At 43.5% G+C, this 12,140-nt stretch overlaps 1 protein-coding gene across 1 annotated transcript in view; it reads right to left on the reverse strand.

Moving 5' to 3' along the window:
- Positions 1 to 3,848: 3,848 nt before the first annotated feature.
- Positions 3,849 to 12,140, reverse strand: part of SLC27A2 (solute carrier family 27 member 2) — a 46,485-nt gene continuing 38,193 nt past the window's right edge. Inside the window, exons 6-10 of the mRNA XM_001502007.5 lie at positions 11,467 to 11,557; positions 10,661 to 10,859; positions 8,929 to 9,026; positions 5,399 to 5,529; positions 3,849 to 4,318 (exon numbers count right to left, since the gene is read on the reverse strand). Of these exons, the coding sequence (XP_001502057.1) occupies positions 4,142 to 4,318; positions 5,399 to 5,529; positions 8,929 to 9,026; positions 10,661 to 10,859; positions 11,467 to 11,557 (696 nt within the window). The 3' untranslated portion in view covers positions 3,849 to 4,141. The remainder of the gene's footprint in view (positions 4,319 to 5,398; positions 5,530 to 8,928; positions 9,027 to 10,660; positions 10,860 to 11,466; positions 11,558 to 12,140) is intronic.

Below are 12,140 nucleotides of genomic sequence, written 5' to 3' on the forward strand. Positions count from 1 at the left end.
AAGCATGACTCTAAGCTGGTGGTTCTCAAACTGAGCCTGCATCAGAATCACCAGGACGGCTTGTTGAAACAAGATTGCTGGACCTTTGCCCAGTAGTTCTGATTCAGTAGGTCTGGAGCGAGGCCCGAGAATTTGCATGTCTGACAAGCTCCCAGGTGATGCTGATGCTGCTGGTCCAGCCCACACTGTGAGAACCACTAGTCTATGAAGATGTTGTGTCTTCCTGTAAGGGCTGGATGGGAGCTTAGCCATGTCAATGAGCTGTGTGACTTTTGGCATGTACTTAACCTCCCAGGCTTCAGTTTTTTCTTTTACCAGATAGAGGTTTGACTAGACACTCTCCAGGATTTCTTTTAGCTTTGCTGTAGCAAATAATATGTACATGTGTATCTAGTAAATAGATATGCACTGTTAACATGGATTTTCAAGCTTTGTGCTGGGTATTTCCTGGGGCCAGCACTTTGAGTCACTCCAGGTCTAAGATCCGAGCCTCAGTTAATAAAGATAATCCAGTTCTGAGGAACTGAATTACACTAAGCACACACTATATGTAACTCAGGATGCGTTTTCTTTATGTCAGTGGTTCCCAGAATGTGGCCCCTGAACAACAGCATCAGCACCACTCGGGAATTTGTTAGACAAGCAAATTCCAATTCCAATTCCAACTCTGGTGAATGGGTCCCAGCGGTCTGTGTTTGACCGAGATTTCCAGGTGATTCTCAATGCTCAAGTTGGAGAATCACTGCTGTGCGTGAACTAGAAGACTCAGATCATCTCTGTAGCTAATCTTCTCTGCCTCCTCCCGCCCACCCCCCAGCCCTTAGAAAAGCTTGCATGGGGAACCAGATGTTTATCAGGGTTGCTGGATGCAAAAGCAACAAATAACTATGGCCTACTATGTGCCAGGCACCGTGGATAGAACGATGAGCAAGATAGACAGAATCTCTGCCCTCATGGATCTTACAGCTTCATAGAAGCATGACATCTGTGCAAAGGAAAATTGATGATCATAATGGAATGTACCATCAGCTATATATGACGCCCTGTGCACTCTGGGGAGATAGCAACCACGCTGACTAGAAGACCTGTGTTGGCCAGCCAGCCCACCTCCCCTCGAACAGTGGGGCGCTGATGCTAAGCTCCACCTTCTTTCTTGTTAGCTGCCTCTTTGCACACTTCATGCAGCCCCACCAACTGTAATGACAAAATAATTATTGTTGACAAGTTAAAACACAAGCAGAAGACTCTGGCCTTCCTTCTAGGCGTCTTTCCAGTCAGCTTTCCTTGAAGTTCTGACCTGACTTCCTAGATAGAGGCTTGGAAAACTCCATCACACTAGTGATGAGCTCACATCTGGGTCTACAGCAGGCACCCACTAAATGTCTGTAGAGTGGATGTAAGAGTGAGAAACACATTTAACAAATCTTCTCTTAGGGTGGGTGACTGCACCTGGTTCATCATATCCATTTTTATCCTGATTCCTATTATCTTCCATTTCAGATGCTGACATTTCCTAGTTTTACCCCCGAATTATTTTGATGCCTGTAGCATCCTATCTATGCGCTGATTCTATGTTTCCAAACAATACACTTGAAATCAGAGAACTATTGAATGATTTACATGGAGATAGCATATGTTTTAAAAAAAATATTCATTTGTACTTTCAAATGAAGATGACTTGTACAGGTATTTCTATGGGCACAATTTCTCACCCTTTAAAAAGAGAAGAGTCTTTAAAAAGTTGATTGTCTGTCACAGGTAATGGGTTATGCTGTTTACACATATGCAAACCCAGGTATTGGGATTCTGTGCTGGAACCTCTATCCCTCACAGTGGAGCTGTGGTACCTCAGTCACAGAGGGCTGGGGACGGGGGAGGCTGAGGAGGCCCTCAGGCTGGGACGGAGAGTTTCTAACTGGAAAGTCTAAAATGTGGCTCAAAGGTGATCAGGCCTCAGCAGGTTTTGGCTACTGGAAAACTAATGTTCTGGCTAAGGGTGTTAGTCCTGACCTCTCTTCTGAAAAATGGCCCTGTGGGGGCCGGCCCAGTGGCACTGCAGTTAAGTTCGCACGTTCTGCTTCGGTGGCCTGGGGTTCGCTGATTCAGATCCCGGGTGCGGACATGGCAGTGCTTGGCAAGCCATGCTGTGGTAGGCGTCCCACATATAAGGTAGAGGAAGATGGGCACGGATGTTAGCTCAGGGCCAGTCTTCCTCAAAAAAAAAAAAGAAAAAGAAAAGAAAAGAAGAGGTTTAGCAGCAAATGTTAGCTCAGGGCTAATCTTCCTCAAAAAAAAAAAAAGAAAAAGAAAAAAAGCCCTACGACATAGAACGATGTCACTGCTTTAACAGAACCTCTGCTGACAACCGGGTTCACTTTCACAAGATTCCAGTAACACCACTGCACAATGTGATATTCTCAAAAACTAAGGTTGTGCTATCCCCCATCACTCAGGTTGAAATTCTCCCTGGGAGATCAATAAAGCAAAGGCAGAAATACTCAGAATTTTGTGAAAATTCCCAAGCAATAATCATTCTAAATTACTGGCAAAATTCCCAAAGATGCAGTGACATCCAGAGTTTTCCTGACGCCCTCCTTAAGTCATTCATGCAAGATAAGTGCTCAGGAAACGTTTATTGTTGGGCATCACGAGCGGGGGCAGGGATTCTGGTCATGACTCCTTAGGAGGCACCTAAAAGAGTGGAGAGAGTTTAAAAACTGTTTCTAGTATTGTGTTGGGTGGGGGGGTGGTGACCTCTCTTGTCATATATTATTGAGGATCCCTGCATATGTGTGCCTGGGGTCTTGGGTCTAAGCTGGGGGAGAATTGGGGCTCCTTGCCAGCTCCCGGTCATCTGAGGATGTCCTCTAGGAAAAGAAACTCCACCTCTTTTAGGGAGGCCGGGGCGAACGTGGGTCACACTTTCTGGATGTGGACTTTGTGACCATGATGCTCCTGGGGCCCTGGACAAGCTCTAGTTAGGAACATGTTGTCCTGAGTGCCGCCACCAAAGACCTGCTCCTGGAACGCTGTGTGTGCACATGCAGGGGTTAAGGAGTTCTACTCAGGAAAGGAGGCAGCTGAGTGTGAGGAGAAAGAGCCAGTCTGGAAGAGCTCCTCAAAATTCACAAACCTTCCTGTGTCACGGGAGGGCCTGGCGTCCTTGACCAGGCTCTCTGGCAGGAGACTGGCGGTGGAGTGGAACCACCTCAGGTCTGAGGAGCATGCGGGACTATGGGTGCTAACTGGAGATCTGGGACTTCTCCGGTACACAAATTTTGAGATTTTACATTTAAAAAACTGGGAGAGTCACATACTAGATTTCTGTTTTCTAAATTATCAGAAGATCCTGGAAGTACCTGAGCTGTACAGCCTTGTGACAATAATCAGCTGACTGAAGCGGAGTAGTGGCTGTCCCCAGGTTTGCCACATTCATTTGTGACCTGCTTCTCTCATCCACATTACCAATGTGAATCCTGAAGACACTTGAGTTTGCAGCCCTTGATGTAGCTCAAACATACTTACTGAACACCTTTTATGCACAGAACTCTGTTGCTGTAGACTTAGGTTCCTTCAAAGACCATGGGTGGCATTATCACTTGTTGGATAATGATGCTTGTAGATAGTGGCCAGGATGCTATTAGGTGGGGAGAGCTGGCCTTACACTGGAGCTGGACTTCCATTGGGTTGCTCATGGTGACCCAACCCCCTCACCTCCCAACTCCTTGCCATTTTTTATCTAGAATGCCATTATCATTCTGGGTGGGGCACCTGTGGAAAGTTAGCAATGAGGCAGTCAGGCTCAGGGATTGCATTTAGAATATAGTCAAGAAAGAGAGAGTGCCATCTCATACATCGGTGTTCATCTATTTTATTACGATTTAAAAAAAAATATTGCCCTCCTTCTAACAAGCTTAGTTTGCAAACACAAACAGTAGGTGCAATGGGAAAACAGTTCTCTAAATCTTTTCACTTGCAAAGGTTCAGGTGTAACTAAAATAAGTCTCTCCTTATCAGTACACATCAAAAAAATAGCACCTCATAATCTTCAGTCAAATTAAAGTTAGATTACATTAAGTGGCTGTACTAGGGCCAGTCAGTTTCTTTCTGGAAATAGTATGAGTTATCCTCCTGGGAATAGTCAGAGTTTCAGAGTGTTACCATATATGGCATTGTAAATGTCCTCAGTCAAAGGCACATACATTTCTGCTTTGTCTTCCAAGAAATACAAGGCATCTTTGATGACGGCAGGGTTAAAGCCCTCCTCCACGAGGGTCATTTTGCGGTGTTTAAAAGTTCCCGTGACCTCAATGGTGTCCTGAAAAACATCGAACGATCCACATTGCTGTAGTGTTTTGCAAACAGAGTAGGGTGCAGGGCAAGGGGAAAGGGTGGAGCAGGGGGACTGGCAACCCGTTGGCATCTGGCTCATTTGAGAGCTGTGAAAGTGAGTTTTGTATAATACTGATGCATCCTGTTTTCAGGCGGTCCTTTGTGGAGGTATTTTCCATTCCCTTAAAACTTTAAGATCACCTGTGGGGAGAGGGGAGCTGCCGACAGTGGAATGTGGCACAGAGGAGTCTTGCTTGGTGAGCTTCAGGTGTTACTGGACTATCCTGATTAATGGTGGGGTGGGCTAGGGGTCATCTACACCAGACAACTCTGTTTTTTCAGCCAGTTTGTCTGTTAGACTTGTTTTTTTTTAGATTTGTCCATTAGATTTGTTTTTTATTCAATTAATAGGGGATGATCTGCAGAAATTTCAATTTTTACATCTCTCAGCCACCTCCTTGTAAAGCAAACGTAGGTGCTTTATGAACATCAATAGAAATAACTCTATAAGCTCAGCTATATCTGGTACCCTAACATTCCATCCTCAAGTCTTCAGCTCCAGGAGACTCAAAGAGCTCACAGAGCTCAAGTCCAAAAGTGAGAGTGCAAAACTAAGTAAGGGGTTAACGTAAGGAAAAAAAATCCCTCTGGCAGCGATAGTTAATCCTTTGGTAGTTCCAACTGGCTAATGATGCCCAATTAAATTTCACACCATGGAAAGGTGTAGGACTTCAGTGGATTTTTCCATTCTTTAAAAGCAGAAACAACAAATAAGAGGGTGGAGCATTTCTAGCTTACCTGTCTATCATACCTCCTCAAACACAGACTTTGTGAGTTATTCACTAATACGACTGCCAAATGAACTGGCCTGTCATTTTAGAGAGAAAGGGGTTATGATTGGTTCCTGCTAGCTATATTTTCCGATATGTCTGCTTCCTTATTGAGCTTCCTGGAAAGGGTAATGAAAATTTGGCCAATGTGGTCGCCATGGTAGAAAGGGAGGTGTTCCTTAAGAGACAGGTGTCTCCGAGAGAAGATAATTGAACTTGATAACCAGAGGTCTCACCTGTATTCTTAGAAACCTGGGCCTTGCATAACTGGGCAGGTAATCGACAACATGCTTAAAGAATTTCTTTCCATCAAATTCACGGTCTTCCTTTAGTTTGATCGAGGCCATGCCAATTCGACCTTCGTGACCTAGAAATAAAGTGAGAAAAAATTAGATGTGTTATAGCTATTTATTTTATTCATGATGCTTTGCTAGTTCAAAGAAGAATGGACAGAGACAACATTATAGCAGGGTTTCTTTAGGATAGTTGGAATTTTTTTTCCAATATATGTTGAAGTTATTCTAAAGTGAATATAATAATAATAATAATAGCTCTATAGTGACTGAATCTTTATTATATGCCAGGCCCTCTCCTAAGTGTGTTTTATGGACTATCTCATTTAACTCTTATAACAACCTTATGAAGAGGTACAAATGTTATCTCCATTTTGCAGATGAAGAAACTGAGGCTTGAAGACATTAAGAGACTTGCTCAAGTTCATGCAGCAAATACGAGGCAGTGTCAGAAATTGAATTGAGACAGACTGGCTCTAGAGCCTGTGCTTGTAACCGTCATCCTTCTTAACAGCCTAGATGAAAAGACCCAAGTGAGAAACAGGTTGAACCAGTGGCTGACGAACTTTTTGTTTTGGATTCCAGTGAAAAGTCCTTGCTCCACCGTCAGGAATAACAGAGCTCAGGTTGTTCTTTAGGTTGCAATGCCAAGTCTGTTGCACTTCCAGGCACAAACACCACCTTTGAGACTTACTTATTTAATCAAGGTTCCTAATAGCTTTGCCTCTCTGCATTTCAGACAAGCTGCGGGACAGGAGGGTGAAGGCAAGGTGCAAGGGTGAGCTGTTTTGTGTCCTCCCGTCGATGCCCTCTAGTCCCAAGAGGCTGTGTTCCCTACAGAGAAAACGCGTCCTAATGGCTCTTTCTTCCCCATCAGGCAGGGCCGTAAGTGGAGAGGTGTTTAGAACAATTACCATTGTTTTCTTGTGAGGACTGTGGTAAATAGGCATTAATATATCTTCTACCTGATCGAGCAGACCCAGTGGGAGTCCAGGTCCACTTCCCTGAACTACTTAGCTGTAATCAGAGAGGAGGAAGGAGCCACCCTTTGTCACCTGGGCCCCAGCTTTCGAAATCTCTCCCATGGTGATTGTGTGTTTATCTATGGCTCTAAAGAAGGCAAAAAACAAGAGGGAAAATGAAAAGAAAGGAAACACACCCTTATATGATTTGTCTCTTATCTGAGGAAAGAAGGCAGGGCATCGGACCCTTTTTATCTAGGGGTCCCTGGAAGCTCTCTCAAAGGCACCTGTCTCAATCTATCTCCAAAAAGCTCCTTTTAGAACTAAGGCAGAGGCTGACGCAACAGAAATCTTCAGTGTCGACTGGCTTCTTGCTTCTTGCTCTAGCAGAGGCAATGCCCATCTGGGAGACAGATGGGCCTGTTGGGTCTCAGCTCTCTGCCCGTATCCCCAGAGGTTGGTTTGGAGCTAGTTCAGTTCCAGGGGGAAGGTTCCAGTCTACAGCAGTTCTGGCCAGGGGTTCTCTAGAGCTGCACTGTCCAATATGGGAGCCACTGGTCACATGTGGCTATTAAAATTAACTATAATTAAGTAAAACCAAAAAAACAATTGCTTAGTTGCACTAGCCACATTTCAAGTGCTCAGTAGCCATGTGGAGGATATTGGCTGCTATATTGGACACTGCAAATATAGAATATTTTCATCATTGCAGAAAGTTCTATTGAGAATAGAAAGTTCTAGAGAGTTATTGGGCAGTTCTGGTATGACACCTAGAAAAAGTCAACCCCATTTGAGGCCCAAACCTAGAAGTACCCTCCTGGTCCAAAGCTGAGATCTGTGGAGGCCTTGCTCAGCCCTCTGATACTGAGAATCACCCTTCTGGACTGACGCCTTAGCCTAGATAGACCTGCCGCATTTCTAGGCTGGAATGGGGCTGGTCTCTGCGTGTGGGAGATCAGCCAGCAGCACTTGTGGCATTGAGAATCACAGAATCTGAAAGCTGGGAGATACTTTAGAGTTCATCTCTAATCTTTCACTGCTGCAAGAATTCTCGTAGGATCCTAGGTGGACATCCAGCCTCTTTACAGGCCCCAGTTGGTAGGGTGTTCCCTACTTTAGAAGACAGCGCATTCTATTGTTGGTCCCTCTGGTTATAGTCAAATTCTCAGGCTAAAACTTGCTCCTGGTCATTTCAATCCATGGCTTTTGTTCAGTTTGCTGGAGCAACATGAACACACCTGGTCCTTGTTCCAAACATTTGAAAACTTCTCACCTCCTCTTCCTTGTTCTATTAGCAGTGGCTCCCACACTTTACTGGTCATTAGCCTCACTTGGGAATTAAAAGAAAAGACATGAAGGGCCAGCCCGGTGGTGCAGTGGTTAAGTTCGCACGTTCTGCTTTGGCGGCCTGGGGTTCCCCAGTCTGAATCCTGGGTGCGGACCTACACACCACTTGTCAAGCCATGCTGGGGCTCTAACATCTAGAATTAAAATGATTTCTTTTCATGCCAACCTTCATGTATATATTTGATAAATACATGTTTAGTATTTACATAGTTAAAATGAATTAGAGGCTGGGCCTGTGGCCTAGTGTTAACTTGCTCCACTTTGGCGGCCCAGGGTTTCGCCAGTTCTGATCCTGGGGGTGGACATGGCACTGCTCATCAGGCCATGCTGAAGCGGTGTCCCACACAGCACAACCAGAGGCACCCACAACTAGATTATACAACTATGTCCTGGGGGACTTTGGGGAGAAGAAGAAGAAGAAAAAGAAAAACAAAAACAAAAAAAGAAGATTGGCAAGAGATGTTAGCTCAGGTGCCAATCTTTAAATAAATAAAAAATAGAAAAATAAAATGAATTAATTTTCTTGACAAGCTTAACTGCAGGGCTGAAGTGATCCTAATTTTAGTGATTTGCCTGAAGTCAAATAGCCAGCAGGTGTTGGAGCCAGGACCCAAAGTCAGACCGTGTCACTCCCCGCTCTGCCGGCAGAGGAGATCTGCAGATGAAGGGCTTGGTGATACCACTCCGTGTGATGATTTGGAAACTCAGTGGGGTGGGCTGGGGTCAGGAACCTGTTTAAAAGAGGAGTCTGGACAAAATCAGCTCCTTCTCAATTTTTTCTCCTAGCAACTGCACTTGCTCTTATTTGCATCTCTCCACTTAGAGACCAAGATACCATTTCCCAGCTCTCCAGCATGATGCATCTTTTCTCGAGGTGTGCCAAATGCAGCATGGGACCCTGCATCTCGGAGAGATCTGGCTTCCCTGAGAATCCAAGAGCAGCTGGGGAGCTGACCCACAGAGGAAGGCCCGGTTCAGATACACTGACTTGGCTGATTTATAATGGAAGAGAAACAGACGTAGGCCTTTACTCCCAGGTGGCTGAATGAGTCATTTGATCCTACAGCCAGCAGGAGAAAGAGATGACAAACTTTGCCCTGGGGTTAAAATCACGTTCAGTTACTGCATGGGTTTAGGCACAGGTTTATATTATCTTGTGTATACCTGGCACAGGTACTCCATAAACATTCGCTTCTTGGACAAAATCAACCAGTCCTATTATGTCAGCGACTTCAGTGGTGGCCACGTTTTCCCCTTTCCACCTAGAAGAAAATGCAAGGTTAGCAGAGGTCACTGATGGTCTCTGGCCCAGGTTGCAACGACAGAGAGCAGGTGTTTTCTCCAGAACTCTGCGGTGTCACTGCATTTGTCTTTCTTCCCTGGGGCCCCACAGTCTCCAACTTAGTTTTAGGAGAGGCATCCTGCTTGAGGAATAAAAGACAAAAGGCGTAGACCTAAACAATAAAACGTGGAATTTCAATTTTGCCATGTGAAACAAGATACACAGAATGAATGTTCTTTTAAAACACAGGCTTGGCCTAAGAAAGGCACTAGAAATCAAAAATAGATCTCAATGACTTTCTGCTGGATTTAGGTCCCTCACTTTTCTCATTCACTAACTTTGGCTGCTATTTAATTCACTAAGTGAGCTTCTGTTTAATAGAATTTCATGCTTGTATTTCAGGGTCTCATGGCAATGAGAAAGCTTTTTTTTTTTTCCAGGAAGATTAGCCCTGAGCTAACATCTGCTGCCAATCCTCCTCTTTTTGCTGAGGAAGACTGGCCCTGAGCTAACATCTGTGCCCATCTTCCTCTACTTTATATGTGGGACGCCTGCCACAGCATGGCTTGACAAGTGGTGCCATGTCCACACCCGGGATTCGAACTGGCAAACCCTGGGTCGCTGAAGCAGAATGTGTGAACTTAACCATTATGCCACTGGGCTGGTCCCTGAGAAAGCTTTTAATAAGAAAGAAAATATACTTTATTTGCAGGGAGACTATAATGTTAATACCAACCAGGTGCTAGTTCCCCACTTAATAAAGAGGTAAAATTTGTCTTACATTTAAAAACTCTTTATATCTCCCAGAAGTATCTTTTTAGTAACATGAAGCTGGCATAAAATAACAGTATGGATCCTGAGTCATGGGATACTAGAGATGGAAGGAATCCTGAGGATCGTGGGGATCCTCATTTCATGGGTAAAGGAACTGAGGTTGAGAAAGATCACCTACTTTGATAACGCTGCTGGTCAGGGATAGAGGGGAGCCTGGGAGCTCAGTTGTCCTCATTCATATCCATGCTCTTTCTACTACAGCCAGATAACTTCCATCCCTTCCTCATTCACTCATGCAAAAAGTAATTATGTGCATCAGGCACCGTGCTAGGAGCTTGGGGGTGAACAAGCAGACACAGGGTCTGGGCTCAGTGAGTTAACACAGGAAGGAAGCTGATTAAACCAAAGCGTCCTGAGGCTGGAGGATCATATTCCTGTTGGGAATTAATTTCATGGTCCGTTACAATGACTTTCAAACTTCATTGTGCCGACCTGGGGGTTTTGTGGGAAACCACTTGGTTGAGGATGGAGAGTGGGAGGGAGGGGAGCAGCTGGGGGCTTGGAACCCTTCACCTCCTCTTCAACAATATCAGCACCACGTTAATATGCATTTGATTTTATCTGAAGAAAAGCCCCATGATTGGAAACAGTGTGAAAACTCCCTGGCTGTCCCAAGAATGACCAGTACCAACTGAGGAGAAACGAGAGGAATTGGACAGATGAAGCTATTTAGCTTCCAAAAATCAGAAGCAGGTTTTCTGTCCTATTTTCATCTGGTTTTGCTCAACCCAGTGCTTGTGCTTGTGTTTGTTTTTGGCTCAATAATTCAGAGAAACTAACCGGAATGTATCTCCAACTCTGTCGTGGAAGTGGATGAAATTTTCTTGGTCAATCATTAAGAGATCTCCAGTGTTGAAATAGACGTCTCCTTTCTTAAAGACATCTCTCAGTTTTTTCTTCTCTGTCTGAGCCTTTCCTCCAGCATAGCCGCTAAATGGTGCCAGTTGTGTAATTCTGCCAATCAGGAGTCCAACTTCACCTAAGACAGACGGATGGGAATTGTTAACTTATGTGCTAGCAGTAGGCACATTTTATTATTAACCTTTTCTTAAAATGAATGCCATACAACCTACTGGCCACAAGCTGACTGCAGGAAGTGTTGTTTTCCATGCACATGTACCCGTCCATCCACATACATCATAGACACACAGGTATGTGCCACACACAGTACATTATTCTATATGGCCACACATTTGTGATTTTTTAAGGCTAATCTTTTAGTGAATAATGATGTACACACTTAATTAGACAAATGCACAGTAGTTTAAGCTGAAAGGTAAAGACTCCCTAAAACTAACTATAGTTTTTACAATCATAATTACATATCTCTTCCTACAAAATGCTTATCTCATAATCAAGAAGTTGTGAAGCTAGGTTTCAAACTATAATTATGTTACATGTAGTGGTAAATTAGTACCTTTGGGAATTTCTGTAACTGTTTCTGAGAGTACAAACATAAACCCCTTTTCTTCCCACTCTGATAAATTTTGCCATACTGTTCATTTTAGCAATGACATATTAGTTCTTAATAATCACTTGGTGAAGGTAAGCAAGGCACAGGTTCACTGAACACAAATCCACTGTACCTTTGGGAACTTTGATGCAATATCCATTTGCATCTCGGACAGGTTCATCTTTCTCCACATCATATTTAATCAGTTCATAATTTATGATTTTCTAGAAAAATTAAAACATATCATTTTGAACACACATTCTTTCACAATTTTTTCTTTTTTATTGTGGTATTGCACACATAAAGGATACAAAGTACACATATCCTAAGTGTACAGCTTGATGAGTTTTTACATATGCATACACCCATGTAGCTACAACCCACATGACGATATGAAACGTTTTCATTACCTTAAAATGTCGCTTCTTACCCCTTTCTGTCAAATTAACCATTATTGTGACTTTTATCACCATCAATGTCTTAAACTTCAAATAAATGAAATAAATAGATGCCTCTGTATCTGCTTCTTTTGCTCAACATAACGTCTGTGATATTCATCCATCCATACTGGTATTTGTTTCAGTGGTTTATTTTTTGTTCCTATGCAATTTTCCTTGCATGGATATACTACAATTTATTTATCTCTTCTCCTGTTAAGGAGCATTTGGATTGTTTCCAGTTTTGGACTATTAAAACTAAAGCTATGACCATTCTCACACATATTTTTGGTGGACAAATCACAAGTGGGTTTTAAAAATCTTGTATAACCTTAATATGCCACTGTTAGATGTCTCCCATTTCCAGGGA

The sequence above is a fragment of the Equus caballus genome, chromosome 1 (assembly GCF_041296265.1).
Source record: "Equus caballus isolate H_3958 breed thoroughbred chromosome 1, TB-T2T, whole genome shotgun sequence".
Lineage (NCBI taxonomy): Eukaryota > Metazoa > Chordata > Mammalia > Perissodactyla > Equidae > Equus > Equus caballus.